Genomic DNA, 27218 nt, shown 5'->3' with positions numbered 1-27218 from the left:
GTGAGGAAAGCCAAGAGCCTAGGACAAAGCGTGGAGGAAATATACGCTAGGAAAGCATGTATTTAAGGGGCAAATGGAGGAGTGGCAGTCACAAAAAAAAAAATGAAGGACCGACCAGAGAGATATATGGGAAAAGAACATTTCAAAAAGAGGGGCATGGCCAATATTATCAAATACTGCTGAGTAGTAAGTAAGAAAAATACCAAAAAAAATGTTTATTGGATTTAGCAGTGTGAGCTTTGTGTTGTGCTTTGCAGTACTTTCTTTAAAGTGGTAGAAATCAAAAGCTATTTTCCCCAGGGTGAGGAATAAATAGGAGGCAGGGAAGTGGAAATAATAATTAATTATTTCAAGAAGTTTGACTTTGACAGGAGAAGAGATTCAGGGTAGAAGGTAGAGGAGACAGCACTGAAGGAGGTTTTACCACACTTAAGTGCTGGTGGGCAAAAACTGTGGAATAAAAGGTCAAAGAATAGACAACTGATTGAGAAGCTTATTGTTTGTAAAGAGCTAAAACCAGTGAGAACCATGGGGGGAAGTTGAAAATGCTTGAGTTGGTTCTAGGTCCCTCAGGAAGTGGAATGCGTCAGGCTGCAGGACTGAGTGTAGTGCAGGATGCAGTAACCTGTATGTGCACAGAGTTCTTTTTCTACACAAGAGACGTCAAGATTTTCTCTCAGGAAAGTGGAAGAAACAAAGAGAATTTGCAGTTAGCAACTCAGAAGAGGGCCCACTCCAGAACTGTGCCATCCTGGCAGCCGGATCTTGAACTCCCAGCCTCCAGAACTGTGAGTTTATTCTCTCACTGTTGTTTAAACCCCCCAGTTTGTGGTACTTTGTTACGGCAACACTAGAAAACTAATTCAGAATATCAAAGCACTAGTTGCACAGTTTTAAAAAGATACTTAACATATAGATATGTATTATGTTATTTACACAATTAACTATATTCATTGTACAATACATCTTCACATAGAATTTACCATATATACTGAATATAACTATAACTTTGGTAAATAATGGTATTTAAAATAAATAATTATCCTGGAAAATACTCCCTTGACAGTCAAAGCTTGTGCTTCTTCTAGTTTTATGGTTCTCTGATTTTATCAACAAACTGCATGCCAAATCTAATTGCCTCATGGTAATCCAGATTTAAATCATATTCTTATTAATACTAAGGATTTACCTAAAAGGCTTAAGGGATTATGTGTGGAAATGCAACAGAAATTGAGGAGTAACTCAGTAACTTCCATTAAGATACAACTGATTGACCGGGCGCGGTGGCTCAAGCCTGTAATCCCAGCACTTTGGGAGGCCAAGACGGGCGGATCACGAGGTCAGGAGATCGAGACCATTGTGGCTAACACGGTGAAACCCCGTCTCTACTAAAAAATTCAAAAAACTAGCTGGGCAAGGTAGCGGGCGCCTGTAGTCCCAGCTACTCGGGAGGCTGAGGCAGGAGAATGGCATAAACCCGGGAGGCGGAGCTTGCAGTGAGCCGAGATCTAGCCACTGCACTCCAGCCTGGGCGACAGAGCGAGACTCCGTCTCAAAAAAAAAAAAAAAAAAAAAAAGATACAACTGATTTTAAAAATCAACAAAAATTTTAAACTTGTATTTTATTCTCAGCAACAGGCATGTACAGTTTGCAAATTAAGTACAATCAGGCATATACAGTTTGCCAATCATCATATGAAGTGCTGTAGATATGTGGAGGCAAGTGATAAGGATACTGCTCCACAGGTTCTTACAATATAGTTGGGAAGACTGAAAATGTAAAAATAATAAACACAAATTAGAGTGCTCATACACAATGCTGCAGATACTATTTTCTCTCATAAACAAGGGAGCAAGCCCTTCTTTCCTCCATCACATAAACACATCTTTCCCTTTGTGCGTCCTCTCTGACATAGCCACACAAAGAGGTAAATTTTGTCTATTTTTTTCTTTTTTTGCTTTATCTTCTGTTGGAATGTTTCTCATTCTTTTTCCCTGGGGATGGGGTTATTAAAAACAGGGAGGTCATATGTGGGACTTCCCTGTGCCACTCCCTGGTTCCAAATAAAGGAGATTCCACAATAGGGTGTGTTGCAGATAGTGGAGCAGTCAATGGTAAATGTGGGAGCCAGCTACATCACCCACTCCCAAAGTGAAAGGCATTGTTATGGGTCTAGAGAAAGTGACATCTCACAATACAGCTGCAGTCCAGTAACCTGGCTCAACTCCAAAGCTAGCTGTGCAAACCTTGTCTCTGAACACATGACAGTCTTCCTCCTGCCACTTCTCCTTTCCCACCTGTCACATGTGTGGAAAAGTGCAAAGTACAAAGTTCTTTAAATCTTCTATTTCAAAACTACCATCTGTCTTCTTAAGATTTTTTACAATACCAGCAGGACATCACTGCTGACATTCTATTTCTAATTTTTAATGTGTTCAAATCACAATCCCTGCACACAAAAAGGCACACACTTTCTAACTCTTCTGAATGTGCTGATGTTCTGGCAATAACTATATTCTCCTTTTCTGGTTAGCTCTCAAATGCTGGACAGGAAATAATTACTACAGAAAGAAAGAGCAACGTATGGGAAATCAGTATACCTGAGTTCTAGTCCTGAACCTGCCTGTAGCCATCTCTAGCATCTTAGGCAAAGTTACCCCTATGTCTGCTGAGTCTGTTTCTGCTCAGCTCATCCATTATGGAGCTAAGAGATGGGACTGCCTTTGACTGCCTTTGCTAAGGAGTAACCCACAACAGTGTGAGCAGAGTAGCAGTAGATTTGCTCTTTCTAAAACTGTGGGATAAGCAGGGTTGCAAAGCATAGTCCAGAACCAAAATCAAGACCAATCACACAAGATTGTTGAGTCTAAAAACTGGGTCCCAAGACAGAAAGAAGGTCCAAAAATAAGCCTTCGTGACACACATGCAAAATTCCAGAACAGAGCAGTTAATTTTAGGAGTTGACAGAAGTGTTTTTCTCTTCTATCTTCTATCTTTTTTCTGTCTATCTTTACCATCCTCACTTCCATGAGGTTCTGATAGGGATGCTGAATTCTCTATCCCTACCAAAGGATGGGTACTTGACCCAATGCAGGTCAATTGGTATCCCTCTTGTCTGATAATTTAAATCTGGAGCAGAAAAAAATCCAGCAGCAGAAGTCAGCTGGTCTTCAGTGCTTGAATGGTAGCATCTTAGCCCTTTTGCTGCTTAGATCCCTGGAGCTGCCCTTGTAAAAGGTCAGGACTTCCTTATTAAGGTCTCTGTACCCTTGAAATGGACCTTCTTTTTTGCTGCAGTGTTCATTCAGTTTCTCCTGGTTTCAACAAAAGAACAAAGCATATCCCCAAACGCTAGAATTCAAATAGGCACAAGTATGAAGCTTTGGTCTTCTTGTGCAGCAGAATGCATCCCAGGAGAGCTGGCTGGGAGCAAGCAGGAGGCATGTTAGAGTCAGCACCAGAAACTGGTGAAGGGGAGGGGGCAGCACAGTGGTGAGAGGATAGGGCAGCAAAGGGAGCGGGGTGCGGACAGTGGACAGTTGTTCATTGAAAAAATGAGCTGATTATCCTAGATGATGTCTAAGTTCTAATTAGCATCCTATAATTCAAAGTGATCAACTCCATGGCCCAAATTATTATTACCATGTTTTAAGTGAGATAGAGGAAGAAACTTTGGTCTTTTTCTCTTTTGGTCTTGCTTTTTGGTAAGAATCTAGTGGATGGGAATATCCAGAAATGTAGGATGATGTATGACTTCAAGCGTTCTGATTCACTACTATAAATGCAGAGGGGTGTGCATGTGGCAGAACCCTGTTAATAACATTCATGTGACATTTTTTATGTGCCTCACAAATGAATCCTGCCAAATCATTAGGCGAGCCCAGTTTTATCATTATAAGTATACATTTATTCTTGAACACCTCTGTGTGTGGCAAGGTTTTGATATACTTCTTTTCCAGCAATATTTCTTGATGTTAACATCAGCTTGTACTTTCGTACCCTGGGCTACCATGACATAAGAAACCTTTCACTCATCTTGAAATTTCCTCCTATTTCCCTTGTACACTACTAAGGAGTATATTTTCTGAGTCTCAGATACACAACTCCACCATTGGTAGGTTTTCTGCCCTGTGATCCTTTTGGGGTTTTCTGGTTTAGTTGTTATGGAAGGCACACCAGTGCACATGAGTACAATGTCAAGCACGCTTCTGCCTCAGAGCCTTTGTAGTTTCTTGGCCTAGAACTGTTTCCCCCAGGTGTCCACTATTTATGAGTCCATGTATCTTTGGTCCGTTCTATTGGTCTCTGAGTTAGAAGATGGAGAATTAATTAGTCATTCACATACAAAGAAGAGATATTAGTTGTACATCTTGAGCGCTAAGCAAATCTTTGATTTCAGGGGTGGAGGTAGGGGCTGGCAAGGGAGCAGGGATGGGAAGCTGTTATACACATGAATCATATTTCACTTATCATCTGACTCAACCAGCCAGTTAAAACAAAAATGACCTTTTAGCAGGAATTGATGCAGAAATGAGCTGGGCGAGTTAAGTTTTGGCATCCTAAGATCACAGAGTCACTCTTCTGATGAGCAGCAAACAATGTGGCCTTTTAGGGGTGAGAAACTGGTGAAAGGGAAGCCCACAGGCAGTGTGCTGAGTAGGGTGAAATACAGTTTCAAGAGCTTCCTGTACATAGTGTTTAGCATTCACATTATGGCTTTATTGCTCAAATTCACTGAAAACAAATAAAAAAATTTCTGAGTGTGAACCCATCCAAAAATCTGTACCTTTTTCTCATTCACAGCGCTTTGAACAAGGCTAATGTTATTTTGTGGGTTACGTTTTAAAAGAGCAGTCCTTGTCTTTGGTAAGATGTCCTTAGAATAATAATATTTATCACTAAAAGAAGGATATTTTAAAAATAATGACTAGGGAGGTAGAAAATGGGAAAGTATATAGAAGAAATTAGATTTGCCATAAATTGGTAATTATAGATATTGGATGAAGAGTACATGGAGATTTGTTGTACTAAACTCTACCCATTTAAATGTGTTTGAAATTTTCATAATCAAAAGTTATTTTTTAAAAAGACTACCATTAGATTTCTGACAAAGCTACACTGCTAAATAACAAGATTCTCTCCGACTTACATAAATACTTACAATTTCTTACAGTAAATGTATTAAAACTGCTTATCAAAATGCAGCTAGCTAGGTACATGAATTATCTTTTTGATAAAAATGGGAACTTCACATAGTCTTTTACTAGATCACACTGCTGAGAGTTGTAGACAGACCTCATATTTTTAGCCTTCTCTGAAGACTTCTCTGGAAGGCTTCTCCGGACATATAAGAGCTACTGTACCCATGGTTGTGGGTTGGGAACCTCTAAGTGAACAAGATTGCATCCGTACATCCTGAGCTTCTATGGAATCAAAAGCTCTAAAAATGATTAATTACACCAAGAGTGGAAGGAGAATATTAAAATAAATGACTATACTTATTTAGCCTCTGAATCTCAAGTTTCACTATTTAGGTTACTGTTGCTGTCTATCTGTCCAACTCAAGTGGAAGTCATATCTAAGCAGTGCCACTACAAAGACCTCTTATCAAATAGATATCCCTAAGAAAATTGGACCAAAAAATTTAAACTCCCACATGGATGAGAATAACAGTATCTTACCTAGTGTCTCTTTTTCTTCCAAATCATCCTTTATGTAGCTGTCAATCATCTTTCTAAGAGAGACCTATGGCTCTCTAATTTCCACTCAAGGGACCTTCACTCATAGAAAATAAAAACCAGACTCTGTCCCATCATTTTAAGACCTTTACTTCCACCTGACCTGCAATGACTTCTATAACAGCTACATCCCATTCTCCCGGTCTCTTTACCCATCCCTCTTCATTCCACCACCCTCTTAATCCCCAACCTTATTCTCACACTACTTGCTGTATTCATTTTCTATTGCTTCACAATGAATCACTACAAACTTAGAGGCTTGAAACAATATCTACTTATTATTCTATGGTTCTGTAGGTTAGAAGTTCAAAGCAGGCTTAACTGGGTTCCCTGTTTAGGGCCACTGGGGGTCATAGACTTCTGTCTACCACACCTGCCTCCCTGCCTTACCTAACAGTGTCACATCCAACAGAAATGAAACCCAGCAGAGGGTTGTGTGCACTGATGCTTAGGGGTGACGGTGTGCAATTCCTAAAGACAACGGAGACAGAAGCCAACAAAAGGTGGGACTACCGGAATAAAAAGGCAGAGCTGTGCCCACAAGGTCATGGACTGACAATAAGAAACTAACTCAAAAAGCCTATGAACAAGGACACCTCATATACTTCCCAGAGTATCCTTCAGCATTTTACAAACAGCCTCAGGCAGCTAAATGGTTTTCTTAAACATATGTAGTCGGGTATAATACTACAGAGTATTGCAATAATGTATTAATGAAATAAGGAATCTGAAGATACTAACTACTAAGCCATAAAGTGTCAATCAAACCTAAGCCATAATTATTAAAATATTTCCTATTATATTAGTATTTTGTTACATAAAAGAATAATAGCTAATAGTTTTTGAATGTTTACTGTATGACAAGCTTTATGATTTCAAATGGATCATATCTCACAACAACCCTATGAAATAAGTAGTTTTGTTATATTTCCATTTTACAGATAAAGAAACTGAATATCAGAAAATTTAAAGAGCTTACCACAAAATTATGCAGTCAGGAAGTGATAGAACCCAGATTCAGATGCAGGTTTGTCTGATGCCAAGCCTGTTAGTAATCATTATGTTACACCATGGCTGCTAAGAAAAGAATCAGAGACAGTTACAAAGGGAGAAAGGAACAGACAGATGGAGAGAACAAACACAGACCCTACTCTGGAATTATTGAGTTGGGTTTACCAGTTAAGGTAAAATGCCCTGGTGACAACTTGCTTTTCACATCTTTTCTGGGGTCCTTCTGGAATTCCCTGTTTTGTATTCTTTGTTTTCATAATCTGTTATAATCTTTGAAATGAAAATGGTTGCTTGAGTATTTGCTTGTTCTTTTCAGCTTTCCACTTTTTTTTTTCTCCCTATGCCAAATTATCAAGAGTACCTTCTGTAGCTGGGGCCAAGATGGACAACTGTTGTATTCATTAAATTGCTATGGATGGAAAAAAAAGATCTCATTGGAATCAAACCAAAACCGCTATGATGAGGTGTTCCTTACTTCCATATAAAGCAAGTCCATGGGGACATGGAGGGACAGATACACTATGAAAGGAAACTGATGCAGCAGGGAAAGCTGGAGCGAAGAAAGAAGACAGGGAATCATTATAAATGGGAATGGAGAGCAACAGGAAAAGGCAAACAGATAAATGATGTTGGAAATTCAGTTGTTTATGGGGAAGGAATTATATCCTTACATCACAGAGTGATTTTAAATGTTGTCCTGTACATAATTACACCTGTCTTGTCACTACTGTATTTACTGACTTATTTGCCTATTTCGGTATCAATACCATACCATAAAGTTTTGTATCACATTCTGATATAGGGTAAGTCCTAACTAACTGCTGTCTTTCTAAAATCTATTGGCTATTTTTTCATATTTTCTTTTCTGGATGAACTTTATCAGTGATCGAGCTTCATTAAAAATGCGATTACAATTTTAATTGAAATTGAAGTGTATCAAATTAATTGATTTTTTTTTGAACAATTGACATTTTTACACTATTCAGACTTTGCGTCAAGGAACCTGCTATGTCTAGCCATATGTGTTTCTTTATGTTCTTTCATAATTTTTGTGGTTTACTAAGTTTGAGTTTTACACATAGTTCTAAGTTTATTTCGAGATGCATAATAATTTTTGTGGTCATCATCCATGAAACTTTCTGACCATTATATTTTCTTTCTTTTTTTTGTTTTTTTTTGGGGGGCAAAGTCTTGCTGTTTCCCAGGCTAGAGTACAGTGGCCTGATATCAGCTCACTGTAACCTCCGCCTCCTGGGTTCAAGCTATTCTCGTGCCTCAGCCTCCCGAGCAGCTGGGATTACCAATGTGCACCATCATGCTTGGATAATTTTTGTATTTGTAGTAGAGATGGGGTTTTACCACGTTGGCCAGGCTGGTCTCGAACTCCTGACCTCAGGTAATCTGCCTGCCTCAGGCTCCCAAAAGTGCTAGGATTACAGGGTGAGCCATTGCCCTGGGCCTTGGCCATTATGTTTTCTAACTGATGGGTAGGATGGCTAGCTATTCAGCTACCTATTAAATTTATTTATTGGGTCTAATAGTCTTTGCCTGATTCTCTCTAATTTTCTAGGCAGACAGAAGTACTGATTTTGCAAAGGAACAAATAACATAACATTTATAATTCTTATTTTCTTTTCTTGTTCTTTGTTAGCCCATCAATACAATACTTGCCATAATTTTCTGAATTGCACCCTTTATAAAGTAAAGGCAGTTTTCTTCTATTCCATGCTAGCTAAATGTATTATTAGTAATGGGTGTTGAATTTAACCAAATCTGTACTGGGAATCCACTGAAATGATTACATAGGATTGACTGAACTGCCTTAATTTCTGGAGCTCAGGGGTACTCTTCCAGACTTACTAGGCCATTGGCAAAATTAAGTTTCTTGTGGTGGTAGGATTGAGATATCTGTTTCGTGTGGGCTGTCACATGGGGCCTCCTCTTACCTCCCAAAGGCCCTGAAGTTCTTGCCATGTGGCTTCCTTGCAGGTTCTCTCAAAGACCCTCTAACAACATGGCAGCTTGCTTCTTCAAAGCCAACAGGAGAATCCCTCACCCTTATCTCCTAAGGTGAAGCCTTATACAATGTAAAGTAATCATGAGAGTGACCATAATCTATTCTATTCTGTATCTATGCCTTATTCTATTCGTTTCTATTCTATTGTGTTATATTTGTATTTGCTAGAAGCATGTCACACAAGGGAATGAGACTAAGTATTATAATTGTATATAAGTTTATATATATTTTCTTTCAATTTTAAAAAATTTCTTTATGATCACATTCTTTCCAAAAAAATTCTTCATGTATTTTATTTGTTCTTTTATTTTCACTTGAATTTGTCAGATTTTATATTCTCAAAGAACCAATTTTTGTTGTTGTTGTTGTTTGTTTTCTATGTAGTTGATTTCTGCTTTACCTTCAGTCCTTTAAAGACATTGTTTTATTTATCTAAATGGAAAGAACAAAGCTGGAGGCAACATGCTACCTGACTTCAAACTATACTACAGGGCTACAGTAACCAAAACAGCATGGTACTGGTCCAAGAACAGAGACATAGGCCAATGGGACAGAATAGAGAATCCAGAAATAAGACCATACACCTACGATCATTTGATCTCTGACAAACCTGACAAAAACAAGCAATGGGGAAAAGGATTCCCTATTTAATAAATATTGCTGGGAGAACTGGCTAGAATATGCAGAAAATTAAAACTGGACCTCTTCCTTACACCATATACAAAAATCAACTCAAGATGGATTAAAGACTGAAATGTAAAACCCAAAACTATGAAAACCCTAGAAGAAAACCTAGGCAACACCATTCAGGACATAGGCATGGTAAAGATTTCATGACAAAGACACCAAAAGCAATTGCAACAAAAACAAAAATTGACAAATTGGATCTAATTAAACTAAAGAGCTCTCACACAAAAGAAACTATCAACAGAGTAAACAGACAACCTACAGAATGGGAGAAAATTTTTGTAAACCATGCATCTGACAAAGGTCCAATATCCAACATCTATAAATAAATTTACAAGAAATAAACAAACAATCCCCTTAAAAAGTAGCCAAAGGACATGCCCAGACACTTCTCAAAATAAAACATACATGCAGCCAACAAACATATGAAAAAAAGCTCAATATCACTGATCCTTAGAGAAATGCAAATCAAAACCACAATGAGATACCATCCCACACCAGTCAGAATGGCTATTCTTAAAATGTCAGAAAAACAACAGATGCTGGCAAGGTTGGGGAGAAAAAAGAACACTTTTACACTGTTGGTGGGAGTGTAAATTAGTTCAACCATTGTGGAAGATAGTGTGGCGATTCCCCAGAAACCTAGAGGCAGAAATACCATTCAAGCCTGAAATCCCATTACTGGGTATATACTCAAAGGAATATAAATTGTTCTATTATTAATAAAAAGACATATGCATGTGTATGTTCATTGCATCACTATTCACAATAGCAAAGACATGGAATCAACCTAACTGTCCATCAATGATAGACTGGATAAAGAAAATGTGGAACACATACACCACGGAATACTATGCAGCCATAAAAAGGAACAAGATCATGTCCTTTGCAGGGACATGGATGGAGCTGGAGGCCATTATCCTTAGCAAACTAACACAGGAACAGAAAACCAAATACCACATGTGCTCACTTATAAGTGGGAGCTAAATGATGAGAACTCATATACACATGGAGGGGGAACAACAAACACTGGAGCCTGTTGGAGGTCGGAGGGTGGGAGGAGGGAGAGAATCAGGCAGAAGAGCTAATGGATACTGGGCTTAATACCTGGGTGATGGGATGATCTGTGCAGCAAACCATCATCTAAAGTTGATGACTGTAGTGAACAAAACAGCCTTCCAAAAATCTCTGTCTCTTAATCCCTGAACCTGCGAATGCTACCTTACGTAGCAAAATGCACTTTACAAATGTGACTAAATCAAGGATCTTGAGATGGAGAGATTATCCTGGATTATTCACATAGGTCTAATGTAATCATAAGGGTGTTACAATGGAAAAAGGGAGGTAGGAAAGTCACAGAGAAGGAGATGTGACAATGAAGTGATGCAACTGCTGGCTGCCAAGAAATGAGGGAAGTCTCTAGAAGAACCTCTTCCCCATGAGAAAGAAAAAAAAAAGGAGGGGGTAAGGAAAGAGATTCTCCTCCAGAGCATCCAGGAGGAATATATCTCTGCTGACACCTTGATTTTATCCTTTAAAAACTTATTTTGGACTTCTGACCTCCAGAACTGTAAGATAATTAATTGTTTTAAGCCATTTGCAGTAATTTGCTAGCAGCAATGGGAAATGAATACAATGACAAAAGTCATGAGTGCAGTAACCACAAAGCAGGCATCTGGGCATAATTGCTGGTTGATCATTCTAATCTCTAACCTGAGACCCAGTGTTCCTCAATATGAATACCGGATCTGCACAAAGCCTAGTTTGTTTTGGTTTTGAGTTTGGGGCACTATTCCCTGCTCCCAGTATTCTAGGTTTTACAGACCCACAACACGGCATCACTATGAAACTGGCCAAGCTCGGGAACCTTGTAAATTACCTCGTTTGGACTCCTACAGATTCTCTGGTTCCTAATCTGGAATCCAGGCCCTGGAGAGGTTCTCTTTGCCTGAACACCAGAACCTCTGCCAGAATAAGTCATTCCTCCATAAATCTGTGGTGCTCCTCACTAGTGTTTGAGATTTGATTGATGAAACCTCTGAGGGCTGTCCTGGGCCCTTTGAGCCGACTGTCCTCTGGGTTTAGCTACTGAAATCCTTTGGAGAACGCAGAATGCTGTTGAATTGTGTTCAAAAGAAGGAGTGCCCAATGGTAAAAGTCTAGGCAGAGAGAAAGACATGAGGGCAGAGGGATACAAAGTGGGGACTATTTCTGTGGCCAATGCCAGACACAGGCAGGTGGCATTTTATGCCCCAGAGCTAATGATTCCCACCCATATTCCAACCTTAAGAAATCCAACAATGCCACCATGTGTGCTGAGCACGCTAACCAGCAAATAAAAATCAAATTTAGCATACTTACTTTTTAAAAATTAAATTATTGAAGAACATGAGTCTTACTGTAATCTCAAATTGTTTTTTTATCACTTTCATTCACATATTCACCAGAGCTTCAGAATATGTGTCCTTTTCCAAACTGCTCCCTTCTGCTCTGAAAAATGAAAAACAATGCAAATATTGAACATCAGATTCTGAGCTGGGTATTGTACTAGACATTGGTACGAGACATTTGTACTGGACATTGTACTAGACTGGGCATTGTACTAGACATTGTACTAGATATTTTTATTCTGTGTAAAACCCCTTAGGTGATTACTATTATCCCAATTTTAAGATGAGCAAAGTGTGTTCAACCACATTAAGTTACTTGCATAAGGACTCACTTCTGGAAGCAGGGCTGGTATTCAGGCAGAGAGAGCTTGCCCAGAGTCTGGACGCCAGCTCAGGGATCCTACTTGTCTTTCAGTTCATTTGACCTTTATTTGATATTTTGTTTAGTACCTACTGTTTACTAGCTCTGTTAAATGTGTTGGATACAGCAGTGAACAAAACAGACAAAAGTTCTGTCCTCAGAATTTACATTCTAGTGTGTTGTCAAGACCCTGGGTTTATTTTATTAGTATCTTAAGATATTCAGCCATACACAGGCATCATAATACTCCACTCAGATGGAAGCTTCATTCTAAGCAGCATCCTAGTTATACTTTCCTTGGGGATCTGACTTCAATCCTTAAACATAAGCCCAACAGGAGTTCTTAAGTTTAGAGTTCCTGTAACTTATATGTTTTGACAAGAAGAGCTGGAATTATGCATTTATGGTTCAGGTTTTATTTCCATGATTCCCAAAGGGTGACAGCCAATTGTGAGTTTCTGATGGACTGCATGTGCCTTCTGTTTTGCAATTTGAGGGTCTGAGCAGCACTGGGCCAGGATCAGGCAAAGCAGCTGACACATGCTGGAAGCTCTTTCAATGTTGAATCCAAGCTCTATTGGAATGTGTGAATTCAAAGAATTATTTCATATTGTAATCCCTACTGCCCCGATAGTAACTTCTAACATTACTTTTTCATGCTGCCCGAAGTTCGGTGGAATTTCTATGAAAATGAGATTTTCACTTTTAAAATATTTTAACAGGCAGTGAGTCGAATTTCTACCACGATTAAAGCACGTAGATATAATGAAGCAGATTAAAATTTCTTAGCACCCATAGAAATAGAAATACCGTGGCTAAAAAGCCCTGAATCACAAGCCCTTAAAAATATCAAAGATAGAAATCTTGGAGCAGCCTGCCACCTTCAGGATAACTTCTCAGTTAACGCTATCAGAGATCACTGATTTCAGCTTCTACAAATTTCAAATACCAATCCATGTAAAAATGTTGAGTATAATTAAATAAAGGGCATTTAAATTAGAGTGGCTGAAGCCATCTTCCTTGCAGTGCTTTTGCTCTGATTAAGCATTATATTTAATGATTACATTTCCCTTTCTTCATTTTGGTTCTCTGATTCTTGTTTTATTATTATTATTTTTTCTATTCGATTATCTTTACATCAATATTTTCTTACTTTAAACTGGTTAAAAACAACCCACCTACTTCATTTTGCTAAGCAGAGATCAGGACACTAAAAATAGATTTTGCAACCACAGTAAGAGAAATACTGTAACTTCGGAAATCCTACTACTTCCTTCCTGGTGGGTTTATTATAGGTTAATAACAATATTTCTAAAGGGTCTTAAATAAAAGCAGCACTACAGTAACCTATTCAGGAAATGCAGAGAGACAGAGAGAAGGTGAATGTAACACTCGTTTTTTGTTTTTTTTTTTTTTTTTTCTGATCTCTTATTGGCTGTTCCTTTCATTAAATTACACAGAGGCTTAAAAAGAATGAAGACAAGAGAGAAGAGAAATAGGAGAGGGAATGACTCAGCATTTAGTAGAATGGAGAAGCAAATTAGTAGCAAAAATAAGATAAGGGAAAGTATAACTAAAATCGATACCATTAGGTCAAATGAGAACGGGATGTAACAAATAATGGAAAAAGAGAACACAGTGGCTTGAAAATGCATCAGGTGGGGGCACAGGAAAATAAGAGGCATTTAAATTAGAGCGGCTGAGAACAAATATTCATCGACAATGAACATCCTTTCATTATTTTCCTTTTTAAAAAGCAGGAAAGGGCAACTTGAGAGCCCAGTTTGACCCTGGTGCAATAAGTTCCATTTTTATCGGCTAGCTCTTTGGTGGCATTGCCCTGTGAAACAACTTCAAGGTCAATTTCCTTACGACTTTGGTTTTCAACTCTTCACTGACACTTTGGAATCACGTGTGAAGTCTTATCCAATGCTGGGCCTCACTCCACAAGAATTAAATCAGAAAGTCTGGGGTAGGGCCCGGCACGGAACTTTGCAGAGCTTCCTGGGTGACTCCCTCGGAGTTCCAGGGTTGACAGCAACCGTGTGTCTGGGGACTTAAGTCCTGCCGCCTCCCACCGGAAGCAGTCCCGGTGGGAGCGGTCGCTCGCCCCGAAGGGAGGGGCTCCCTTTTAAATTCCCTGGGCAGAGAAGCGATGTGTGGCCTCCCGACCGCTAGTGGGCGACGGGCACGCATTTAAGCGCCCGCGGCCGTGCTTCCCCTCACATGTGCGCATCCTCCGGTCGTCCCGGAGGTTTCCTGAGCCGGTGTTCCCACGTGCGGCCTGAACCTGCGGACATAATGCTATGAGGAGATGGGGGCCCTAGTGATTCGCGGTATCAGAAATTTCAACGTAGAGAACCGAGCGGAAAGGGAAATCAGCAAGATAAAGCCCTCTCTCGCTCCCAGGCACCCCTCTACCAGCAACCTCCTGCAAGAGCAGATTAGTCGTGAGTGGTGCGAGGGCGTTTCGGGGCGCGGGGGCGCGGACTCCCGGGGCTGCCCACAGGTTGTGCCTGATGTGGCCCCGGAGGCCGGGGGACCGGCTTCAGTCTGCTCGGCCGCAGCCGCTCGTGTTGGCTGAGCGCTGGAAGGGGGAGCCGCTAGGCCGGTGACATTGAGACTGTCCTCCGCGCCCGCGGTGAGGTTGGCCGCCCCGCCTACTTCCGAGTCCCAGAGGCAGCGGCCTGTGCCCCCGCTAACGCGGGCCTCGCCGGCTCCTGTGAGGGACTTGATACCGGGCGTCAAAATCCGAGAGGGTCACAGAGCTTTCTCTAGGGGTCTTCACTGGACGATGGACGCCGAGCCTGACCTGGAATTTTGATGTCCATTTAAAGTATTTTCCAAACAGTCCAAATGATTATGTTTATTTTTTAAAAAAATTAAAGCGGTTAGGCCGGGCGCGGTGGCTCAAGCCTGTAATCCCAGCACCTTGGGAGACCGAGGCGGGCAGATGACCTGAGGTCAGGAGTTTGAGACCAGCCTGGCCAACATGGCAAAACCCCGTGTCTACAAAAAATACAAAAATTAACCGGGCGTGGTGGCGCGCGCCTGTAATCTCAGCTAGTCGGGAGGGTGAGGTGGGAGAATCTCTGGAACCCAGGAAGCGGAGGTTGCAGGGAGCCGAGATCACGCGACTGCACTCCAGCCTGGACGACAGAGCGAGACTCCGTCTCAAAAAAGAAAAGAAAAAAAAGAAAGGGTTTGTGTTAAGCGTTTAGGATATTACAGGAAATTTTCCTTGATTTTAATATTGTGACTTTTTTCCCTTTCCTTAGACTATCCAGAAATTAAGGGAGAGATTGCTCGTAAAGATGACAAGCTGCTGTCATTTCTAAAAGATGTGTATGTTGATTCCAAAGATCCTGTGTCTTCCTTGCAGGTAAATGTGTGTTTAGTTAAGTGAACACACAATTTACTTATTTTGGGGCTTCAGGAAAATGATTAAGTGTGGCAAGTAGTAAAAAGAGTGCTCTGCAAGTGTGTGTTGTGATCGGTCTACACGCCTTGGCAAAGTTTAAGCACAGTGGTCTAAGACAGTAAGACACTTATGCCTTGGTTCATTGGGTATTTACCAGAATTCTAAAATAACTTGTTAAAGTATTGATACAGAGCAACTGTGTGAATTATTCATAGTATTTCAGAATTTGTCAGGCATTACTTCCAGTGGTTGTCATTTGAGTGACAAAAGCAGAGCTTTAATATTTTTTTCTCATTCTTCTGTGGATTGAGGTATGATCTAATCTCAGAGACTCCAATAGTATAGTTGGGTTTTGTGGGGTGTTCTGTTTGTTTTTTTAAGGATATATTCAGATAGGATATTTAAAATTAGGAGAAAGATCAAAGAATACATTGGGAATGGGAACTTATGTGTAAATCCATATACTGTATTATGTAAGTCCTGGGCACAAGTGCTTTGTATATAGTGATGAACAAAACTAGTCCTTGCTCTCACAGGGCTTATGATGCTGTGAAGGACACAGACATTGAACAGATGAGCAACGATGTGACCGTAATTATGGGAAAAGTATGGGCACTTTTGAGTATATTGGAGGGACCTCTTTGAAATTGGAGGATCACGGATGGTTTCTGAGGAAGTGATAGTTAAATGCTCAGGCCTGAGGGATCAATTGGAGTTAACCAGATGAGTTTTTGGGGGCAGGAAGATTCTAGTTAGGGATAAAAGTTTGATTAAAGGACAAGGAAGTGCCAACAACTTCCAGATTTTTTTTTTTTTCACTCTAAAATATTCTAATACTGTCTCTCTGTCTCTGGATATTTGCACAGATACAATTATTAATATAATTTTCACTACAGAGGAGAAATAAAACGATTTGTAAATCGCTGTGCATAGTAATTGTAGGGTTCAGTTATCACCAAATGCTCACATTAAAAAGGTATAGGGTTAATGTCTGTGTTCTTTATGTTATTTTAAAATAGGTGTTGAGTAATACTCCCCAAGTATTCTTTCTCTCATGTTACTTAATTATGCATCTGCAAATTCACTCTTGGGAACAAAAAAAAATTAATGCTTTGTATGTAGAAGACTCAGTTATACATATAATGAATGCATAAAGAGATATGTATATAGTGATACTAAAATTTCATGGGGACATTAGGAAAAGTCTAAATAGATTCCTTAGGGAGAGTGATAATGAAAACTGGAATTGCCTTTTGTTTATGTTCTTTGTTCCTTTTTTTCCTTCTGGCAGTTCATAGTTGTGGTGCCTCTAGACATCGTTGATACTCTGCCTTTCATATGGCAAATTATTTATTTGTTGTCTCACTTTTTAACATATTTATTCAAAATTCTGTCAAATATTTCAGTCTTTTTGTCTTTTGTGATAGAGGAATACTGGGCCCACTCTACCATCAAATAAACTCTTCTGTGTTTTCTTCTAGTAGTTTTATAACTACATTTTATATTAAAATCTTTATCTGGCATTAAATGTGGTTTTTGATGTGTGGAATAGATGAGTTGAACTCTTTTCAAACAGATGGCTAGTTGTCTAAATGTAATTTGTTGAATAGCCCAGACCTTTCTCCACTTACTTAAAATCTCTAGATACACATCTCTAGATACACATATGGGTCTATTTATGGACTCATCAGTTTTACTTATTTTTCTATTTTTACACTAGAACCATAGTTTTAATTAATAGAGCTTTATAATGTATGTTGATATCTCTTATAGTCTTCTCTCATTGTTTTAAAAAGTTTCTTGTCTCTTTTCACACATTAATATTTTTCCAGATGAAATTGTCAGGTTCTTTAATAAACGTCTTTGAGGGGTAAAGGGAATGTTGTTACTGGGATGAGAGCTTTTTTCACTTTAAATTTGAACTGTTTATTGCTAATACAGTAGTCTTCCCTTATCAGCAGGTAGGTTCCAAGACCCTCAGTAGATGCCTGAAACTGAGGGTGGTACCGAACCCTATATATACTGCTTTTTCCTATAAATCTATACTGTGATAAAGTTTAATTAACAACTAATAAAATGGAACAGTTGCAACAATTTCAGGATTAGAAGATTCATTCTTATTATCCATGTTAGCACTCTCACCATATGACTTTTTTTCCTCATTAAGTCAATGACTTTTACTTTCTCACTTGAAGGAAGCACTTTATGGCTTCTCTTTGGCATAACTGAGTTGCCAGCACCACGGCTCTTGTGCTTTGGGGCTATTCTTGGTAAGGTAAGGGTTACTTGCACACAAGCACAGTGATGCCACACAGTCTGATAACCAGAATGGCTACTAAGTGACTAACAGGCAGGTAGCCTGTACAGTGTGGATACACTGTACAAAGGGAGGATTAACATCCTGGACAGAATGCAATGGATAGCATAAGAATTCATTATGCTGCTCAGAGTGGTTTGCAGTTTGAACCTTATGGATTGTTTACTTCTGGGGTTTTTCATTTAATATTTTTGGTCTGTGGTTGACTTCAGATAACTGTAGATAAAGCCTGGGACTACTATATATCAGAAAGTGAGTGGTTTTTATAGTGTAACTACCCATATTGCTAGGTTATTATTTCTGTTAGGCTTTCAGTTGATTCTCTTTTCTAAATATATTCTCATATCTATGTAGAATTAAAAACTTCTCTTTCTAGTATTTATACTTAATTTTTTTATTGTGTTGTATATATTAACATGCCAGTGAAAGTAGGCATTCTCACCTGTTCCTTCCATAGGATGTCTCAAATGTTTCAGCATTAATTATAATAGAATGATACTTGTTTTCTATGAAAAAATACTTATATCACATTTGGGACATTTTCTTCTACTTTTAGTTTCCTAAGTTTTTTTTTTGTTTGTTTTTTTCCAGTCGAGAGGTTTTTGAATCTTCTTAGATTTTTTTTGTGTCAAATAATTATTAATTTTAATATTTACTATTAATTAGAAAGGAAATCTAAATACAGACGTGCTTGGAGTAGAAGGAAGATCTTCCTTACCTGGGAATAGGAAAATGAGAGAAGCTTTGAGATTTGGAAAGTGAAGAAATTGAGAAGAGTGTTTCAGGCCTAGTTTGCAATATAAAGATACAAGAGTGTGTGATGCCTTTGAAGAATGGTTAGAGTTCACTGCAGTTATGGGAAAATGTGCAGTGTGGATTTGGGAGAAGTGAGTTGGGATGGAGAGTGATAGGGGTCAGATCATAAAGGCCCTTATTTTTCTTGCTAAGGAGTTTTGTTTTATTCTGAAGGCAATGGGAAGTTATTAAAGAGTTAATGGTCAAAAAGTGATGTTAGATTTGAAAGTAGCCTGGTGGGGGAACAGAGTACATTTTATCTAATTAGAAGAGACCAGATAGGAGGTATTTGCAGTCATTTCTACAAGAGACATTGACTTGGACTAGGGTGATTTAGCAGTATGGGGGAGAAGTGAGTGAGTTCGAGAGAGACATATGATGCATTATCAACAGGATTTGTTCATTGATTGGTGTAATGAGTGAGGGAGAGGGCGGTGCAGGTATAATCTCGTTTTTGGCATGAGAGGTGGGTAGTGTTGGTCATTGAGATTGAGGATATGGGAGTAGAACTGGTGATAGGTTTAGTTTCAGATAATATTGAATTTGAGGAGCATGTCGGTCATTTAAGTGGAGATACCTGTTAAGCATTTGGGTTGGGAAATCAAGAAAAGGTCTTGGTTTATCATCACAGCTTTGGAAGTAATTAACTTGTAGGCAGTAATGGAAGTTAGAGGAGTGTGCGGGATTACTTTGGAGGAATGTGTAGAGTGAAAAGAAGGCCTGGGCACTCTTAAATGTCACACACTGACATTTAAGGGTAAGCGAAAGGAAAAGGGTCCATGAAAAAAACCCCGAAGGACCCACTGAAAAAACTGATGGAAAACTGAGGGGGTGGCATAGAAACCAAGGGGGAAGATAGTTATAGGTACATTGGAGTGGTCAGCAGTATCAGATATAGTGAGATACTGTAGTGAGTCCAAATGAGGTCTAAAATGTGTCCTCTGAATTAAGCAACTAGGCAGTCATTAGAGATAGCAAGCATTATTTCTTTTAAACATTACCTGAAGAGAAGGAAACCGGTCATAAAAGAGGTGTTGGCTTCGGGTTTGGGCATGTTAAAAAAGGTAGTAACTATAGCATTTATATGTTTGACCAAAAAGCAGCAGTAGGCACGGTGCAGTAAAAAAAGGAAAAGAAAAGAAAGAATGTTAGGCATAGCTGGGAAACGAGAATGGAATGCAGAGCACACACGCCAGGATTAAGCTGGGATAGGACGGCTAGATGGAAGGATGGGTGTGCATAGGTTGTTTTATTTATGCTGGAGTGTATTGGAGGCATTCGTTTATTTTCTCAGGGGAGACAAGATCACTAGCAATATTTGAATTCATTCAAGGTGTTTGGGAGCGCTGAGTATGAAATACAACAAAGATGGGAAACAGAATAGATGTTATCAAGCCAGCTGTTAGGGTGGCATCAGAATCCTGCCCTTTAAAAACAGGTGCAGTTTTTAATCAATTATTTTCATTGTTCTTTTAAAACACATGAAATAATGTGGTGAGTGGATGGTATACATTTGATTATTATTTTCTAGAGCTACCTACATTTCTTAATAACCATAGCGCTATAGTTATGAAAGGGCAGTGTGGCAAAAGTACTATTAAACTATAGCTCATTATAATAAGAAAATGAAGTTTGGAAAATCGTGTATAGAATTTGTGTTAGTCCATTCTTGCACTGCTATTAAGAAATGCATGAGACTGGGTAGTTTATAAAGAAAAGAGGTTTAATTGGCTAACGATTCTGCAGGCCATACAGGAAGGATAGCAGCTTCTGCTTCTGGAGAGGCCTCAGGAAACTTATAATCATGGCGGAAGGGGAAGCAGGCATGGCTTATATTGCCAGAGCAAGAAGAAGTGGGGTGTGGGGGAGGTGCTACAGACTTGTAAACAATCATATATGGTGAGAACTCTATCGTGAGAACAGCACCAAAGGGAGAAATCCACTCCCATGATCTAGTCACTTCCCACCATGCCCTACGTCCAACATTGGGGATTACAATTTGGTGACATGAGATTTGGGTGGGGACACAGATCCAAACCATATCTGTTGTTATTTGAAGAGGAATAGTATAGATTTGAGAAGTATGAAAGTAGATGTCAAATCTTTTCTCTCATCCTAAAACCTTTTTTTTTCTTTGATACTAGGTAAAAGCTGCTGAAACATGTCAAGAGCCAAAGGAATTCAGATTGCCGAAAGGCCATCAGTTTGGTATGATAAATATGAAGAGCATTCCCAAAGGCAAAATTTCCGTTGTAGAAGCATTGACACTTCTCAATAATCATAAACTTTATCCAGAAACCTGGACTGCTGAGAAAATAGTGCAAGAATACCAGTTAGAAAAGAAAGATGTGAATTCTCTTCTTAAGTATTTTGTTACTTTTGAAGTCAAAATCTTCACTCCTGAAGACAAGAAGGCAATACAATCAAAATGAAGAAAATCACAAAAATTTCCTATGTGTACTCCTCATCCCTCATCCTGTATATTTTCTCTTTTTTTGCATATTAAATTATGTTAATTACCAAATATTTAATGCTCTCATCATGAGGCCATATTCTTAATATTTATTGAGCTCCCTGACTTTTCAAGATTGCCATAGAATGTATTTTGTTTTATTTTAATTTGGTTTAGGCATATTTCATATGTGCATGTCAGCATGACTAATTGGCACATCTGTACCTTTATTATGGTGAAAGAGTTAATTTGTTATTTTAGGCACATATGCCAACTTTTAAATTGGTCATATTACCCCTTGGGAAATGTCCTCAATCCCTCAATTGAGTTTTACTTTCCAAGTTAGGTGTTTAGTTCATTCTTCATATGTGATAGTGAAAGTAAAAGCTTTCCTGACCCTTAAGACTGACATTTTCTTGTTAGGGAAAGAGACTCGATAGCAAGGTAGACTAACAGTATTTCCCAAATAAAGGCACACAGGAGAAAACAAATCAATAGAATCTAATTAAAATTACTACTACAGGGAATAAGAAGTATTGAAGATTTACTTTATTTTGAATTGATTTTAAGTATGGAATAATTGTCTTTACAGCTATAAAAAGTAATTAGGGGTGTTTACACAATGTTGGGAATTTCTGCTTTGAGAAATAGATAAGTCCCATGGCCTTCAGAGAGGCAGGCAGCAGTAGAAACTTTCAAAAAAGTAACATTTCTCTGGATTTAATGTGGAAATAGAGAAAAATTTTAAGAATAATTAAATCAAAAAACCATGGTAAATGAAATTTGGTGATTACATACAGTTTTGGATGTTAATGCTAGTTGAGAGAAGAGAAAAAAATAGAAAGTAGAAGCAGAGAACAGGATCATTGGAAGGGGCCTTACAAATCGCCGCTTCATCCATTTTAGCAAACTTATTAGCATAGCGTGTACCAGTACTAGGATCTTGAGTGAGAGTGTGTGAGTTTAGCTCTGCTTAATATATTACTACTTGTGGGATCTTCGGGAGACTATATTCTCTTTGAGATTGAATTTCTTCTATAAAATGAACATAATGCTACCTTAAATGTAAGGGTTATCATGAAGATAAATAATAAAGGACTACAAAGGACCAAGCAAATGGGAATTATTTTTTGCAGTGGAGAAACAAGTGCCTGGGGGGAATATATGACCTGAGGTTCTGTAGTTTATGACCTAACCAGTCCCAGAATTTAGTTTTTCAAATCCTAGTAGTGTGTTTTTTCTGTCTTAAAGCAGCATACCTCAGAGAAGGGAAAAGGTGTGAATTGTGGGTATATCAGGGTTATCAGTGCTTCTGAGGGAAGATAGGCACACTACTTCCCAGAGATGCCCCTGGAAATGATATAGAAGATGTTGAAGAATTCAACATGATGACGGAATGAGGCATTTGTAATAATGCTAAGAACGGAAAAATGGACTAAGTGGAAATTTGTAAGCATGTCTTTAAATGTAGATTTGTTATGTGAATGAACTACCTAGTTTAGTTCAGTAATTGTTTTATGAAAACATGAAATAACTACTCAATATAAAATGCGTTTTAAAACTAAGTCAAAATTTTATTTTTGTAATGGTCATTAGCTGAGTCACTAATACTATTACACTGTTTCTGAGCCATCTTCTCTATTCATATCTACATTGTGTGGTTAGGCAGCTGTTATGTGGTGTGACATGATAAAATAAAGGACTTCTTCCCATACCATTCATCAGTCCTATACTGCCTTTTATTATATATAGGAGAGCACTTGGTAGCAGTGATGTCAGAAAGTGCATGGAATTTAGATTCAGAAAACGTGAGTTTAGACATCAGGATCACCACTAGCCATGCCATCTAGCATTTTAAAAGTAATTACTGTACTAGGGTCTGATGGAGGTGCTTTGCATGTATTAACTTCCTTAATATTTACCATAGGTACAAGGATAAGTAGCCACATTTTAGAAGCACAGAGAGCTTCAGTAACTGCAAAGATTACTTTAGTAAGTGTTGAAGCCTGGATTTAGTCCTGTTAGGTTGTTTTCAGAACCATGTGCTTCTAACTGATACACTATGTTGCCTTTGTAAGATTAGGAGGATTAATGAGGTGTCATGCAAAGTGCCTGGGACATATGAGGCCAAGACTACTCAGTGCCCACTGTATATGAGAATCACCTGTAGAATTCTGGGACAATACAGATGTCTGCTATGAGAGGCTGGTGTAGTAAGTCTGGGAGACTCCTGGGTTCATGGATTCTGGATAAGGGGTGTTTAAAAAATATCTATGACCAGTGCCACCGGCATGTTCAAAATTGCTGATCACTAGTACAGGTGAAATAGCATTCTCTGGTCTAAAGTTTATTGTGAAAGAAGATAAGGATCAGGGAATAGACAGAAGGGTAGCCTTAAAGGAGTTTGAAGAAAGGAAGCTTTCCAGATGATGGAAGGGAGAAGGAAAATTTCAGGAGATTCAAATATTTGGGGATAGGGTCAGGAGAGGAAGGAAGGAGGTTAATAGGCTGGGCAGGAGAGCCAGGATCCAGGGAGCTGACAGAGGAAAAGCCCCCAAGAAGGGAGACCCCTTCTGCAGAAAAGTGGGTGGATTTGGGAAAATTCTACCATAAATAAATAGGGTGACCACATAATTTTTTGCCCAAACTAAGATACTTGAAAAGGGACACCAATTATATCACGATAATAGGGACAATAGGCATAAACTGGAATGTCCTGGGCAAATTAGAAGGTTTGATAATCCTAACTGCAAGAGCCACTGTTGGAGGATTTAAAGGTCACCTCCGAGCTGGATGTAACCATCTTAGTTCCAACCTGCCAACATTTAGCATCTCACCATCACTCAGGAATGATTCCTGTCTGTGCCAGAGGGCTTTGCTTCGTCCCCAAATACTCGTGCATGGACATCCCCTCTTCTGTATTTACTCAATGCCCTTAAAACACCCATAATCGCAAGAAAAGGAGAGTGGAGCCCTGAGCATTTAGTGTGAGGAGACTTCTGTACCCATACTTGAAGTGATTGAACTGAAGGGCTCAAAGCACCCTGAATTGGGGCTGTGCTTAAAGACAGCCTGTTGGGTACAAGTTGAAAATATACAAGAAAAGAACAAGTATAAAGGATTAAAATGGTTTTATGCACCTCAAATAGCCATCACTCATTGTTTGATAACTACTCTGTCTTGTCGTGACAAAGACCAATCTATGAAACAGTTTGGGAGAAGGAATGTCTTTTTTTTTTTTTTTTTTTATAGCCTGGATGCTCCATTTCTTCTGCTTCAGGAGTAATAGGACTGGATTGCTTATTAGAGAAATGGTGAAAATCAGAAGCACTTATTAGGTATAAATTCCTATGTAAAAATCCCTATGTATTAGGTATAAATTCCTATGCTTTAAATTCAGAGCTTTTGGGTCACAAATTCCATGTACTCCCATGGGTTTTTTTTTTTTTTTTTTTTTGGTTTTGTTTTGTTTGTTTTTTTTGCCACTGTGAACGCCCCAACAAAAAAACCTAAATCTTGGGAGCACTTGTGAATAGAATTGTAGAAGAGTGGCTCACTAGTTAGAAGAGTAGAATCCTGAGCAGAACTGGAGTTCTGTGTTTCAGTGTATTGATATTGTAAAGTATATAGTAGGTAACATCAAAATTAGTTCCTTCTCTGCTTCCTGTGATGAAAAAGGTAACAAGGAGGTCATTGTAAAGATGAATAATTTGAGAATAAGAATTTAGTTAAAATGGGATAAGCCAGTACCTGGGAATTGAGAAGTAATCCCTGAGATGAAATGGATAACAGTACAGTTGATGAGCAGGAAAATTCCTCAGTTACATGAGATAATAACCTTTGGAAAGGTTATGTAAGTCTTAAACAGAAAAGTTACCTGACTGACAATCAACTCTGGTTATGGTTCAAATGCAAGCAAAGTAATAATTTATTTTTAGGATTATTGACATCCATGTGTGGAAATAGAAGGGGCCACTGAGGAAAAATAGATCAGTTTCTAAAGTAAGCCTTGGGCCTTTTTTATTTCCAGAAGAATAAATATTGATTAATACATACATATTTGGTAGTAAAAATTCCATTTAGAGCTAATGATATTTGAGTAATTTTGCCATGTTTGTCTGCTTGATAGCATTTTGTATGGGAAATATCATAGCCAAAATTTTCTCTGAATGTCTTCCTGCATTTCAGGGTAAGCATTAACACAAATCACCTAATACTTTAACTGAACTATATAATGATTACTACATTTATTTTAGAATTAGTTTTAATTTCCTTTCATTTCTCAATGATCCTGTTATACAACCAGGTGATTTGTATGTTTGTGTGTAACATACCAGTATATTTTTGTGTAATATTTAAATATTACTTTTTACTTTTCATTGTTTTCAGTATATGGCATTATGACTTGACATATCTTTATATGGTTTGGCGAGTATAGAAACAGATGCTGTTTTTTAATTACCCATGTAAGAAACAATACAAGTGAGCTCTTATTTATTATTCACATTATTTTTAGGTGTAGGGAAATCCTTGCATAGAGTCATAGAGTATTCAACTCTGATTGACTTTACTTATTGCTCCTTAGGCCATTATCCATTCATTATTCATTCATTTCTGTATCAGTCTTTCTCCTTCTGGTGCTGGCTCAGAACTGATGCTATGGCTTCAGATAAGGAGCATAGAAATGGGGAAAAGCCACTTAAAATGCATCTTGTAGAAAGAAAGGGGGACAGAGAGAGAGAATTGTTTTATTATATTTTGCTTTACAAATATGTCAGAAATCCTACAATACCACCAAAGCAAAAGAGTACCTTGTCTCTTCTTACATTGTTCTTTTGTTGCATCTTTTTCTTTCATCACCAACCCTGATATTTCTGGAGGAATAATAAAAGGTAAGACAGAATATTTTTTAAAGACCCAATTTAAGAGATTGTAAAGCCTCAAAACAACATTTGTAATGAAGCCTTTAAATATTTAGGTCACCACATTCTATTTTTTTCAGAGACCCACTTCTAGGTAGGTCAAATGTGCAATCTACTTCTGTATGTAGGTTTAAGATTAATAGCATTTTGTAAAACTTGTCTCTGCTTGCACAAGTTTTTAAGCAAAAAGAAGACAAACATTTCAACTTGCTTAATAGCTGTTTAAAAGATAAGTGGCTTCTCAAATTCTTTTCTCAAATCAATAATATTACCAGTTGTTCCTTCATCACAAATATTTATTGATATAAGTATTATGTGTCAGGCACTTATCTAGAGGCTGGGGATACTGCAAGGAAGATAACAAAGTTCCAAGTCTCATGGAGCTTAAGTTTTATACTGTTAGCTGCTGTTCAGTTATTTATTTCTCCATAATAAGCCATCTCAAAACCTAGCAACTTAAAACAATTTATTATTATCTCTCATGATTCTGCAGATTGAAGAACCATTGAAGCTCAGCTAGATGGTTTTCCCTTGGCATCTCTCATGTAGTTGCAGCTGGGACTGTTGTCATCTGAAGGTTCACCTGGGTGGGACATTCGAGATAGCCTACTCTTACGGCAGCATTTGATACTGTTTGTTGGCTGAGTGTTCGGCTAAGGCTATAGACTGGAGCATCTATAGGCAGTCTGTTTATATGGCATGGGTTTCTTATAGCATGGTGATTGGCTGGGTTCAAAACCAAACACTGCAGAACAAAGAAAGTGAAACTGTCAGGTAGGTCAGTTGCCGCTGCTGCTGCTGCTTTTATTTATTTATTTATTTATTTTGGAGATGCAGTTTCGCTCTTGTTGCCCAGGCTGGAGTGCAATGGTGCAATCTCGGCTCACTGCAACCTCTGCGTCCCGGGTTCAAGTGACTCTCCTGTCTCAGCCTCCCAAGTAGCTGGGATTACAGGTGCCCACCACCACACCTGGCTAATTTTTTGTATTTTTAGTAAAGACAGGGTTTCACCATGTTGGCCAGGCTGGTCTCAAACTCCTGACCTCAGGTGATCCACCTACCTCTGTCTCCCAAAGTGCTGGGATTATAGGCATGAGCCACTGCGC

At 38.6% G+C, this 27218-nt stretch overlaps 2 protein-coding genes across 2 annotated transcripts in view; one reads left to right on the top strand and one right to left on the bottom strand.

The window, feature by feature from the left end:
• KLHL32 (kelch like family member 32) overlaps positions 1-14251 on the bottom strand; it is a 239256-nt gene extending 225005 nt beyond the window's left edge. The window contains exons 1-2 of the mRNA XM_050786571.1: positions 12177-14251; positions 11854-11944 (exon numbers count right to left, since the gene is read on the bottom strand). The gene's annotated coding sequence lies outside the window, so the exon portion shown is untranslated. The remainder of the gene's footprint in view (positions 1-11853; positions 11945-12176) is intronic.
• Positions 1-22909, top strand: part of NDUFAF4 (NADH:ubiquinone oxidoreductase complex assembly factor 4) — a 350782-nt gene extending 327873 nt beyond the window's left edge. The window contains exons 2-4 of the mRNA XM_050786574.1: positions 14451-14655; positions 15484-15587; positions 20883-22909. Coding sequence (XP_050642531.1) covers positions 14520-14655; positions 15484-15587; positions 20883-21170 — 528 coding nt within the window. The 5' untranslated portion in view covers positions 14451-14519 and the 3' untranslated portion in view covers positions 21171-22909. The remainder of the gene's footprint in view (positions 1-14450; positions 14656-15483; positions 15588-20882) is intronic.
• The last annotated feature ends 4309 nt before the right edge of the window (positions 22910-27218 follow it).

The sequence above is a fragment of the Macaca thibetana genome, chromosome 4 (assembly GCF_024542745.1).
Source record: "Macaca thibetana thibetana isolate TM-01 chromosome 4, ASM2454274v1, whole genome shotgun sequence".
Lineage (NCBI taxonomy): Eukaryota > Metazoa > Chordata > Mammalia > Primates > Cercopithecidae > Macaca > Macaca thibetana.
This window is presented reverse-complemented; position numbering and strand designations above follow the sequence as displayed.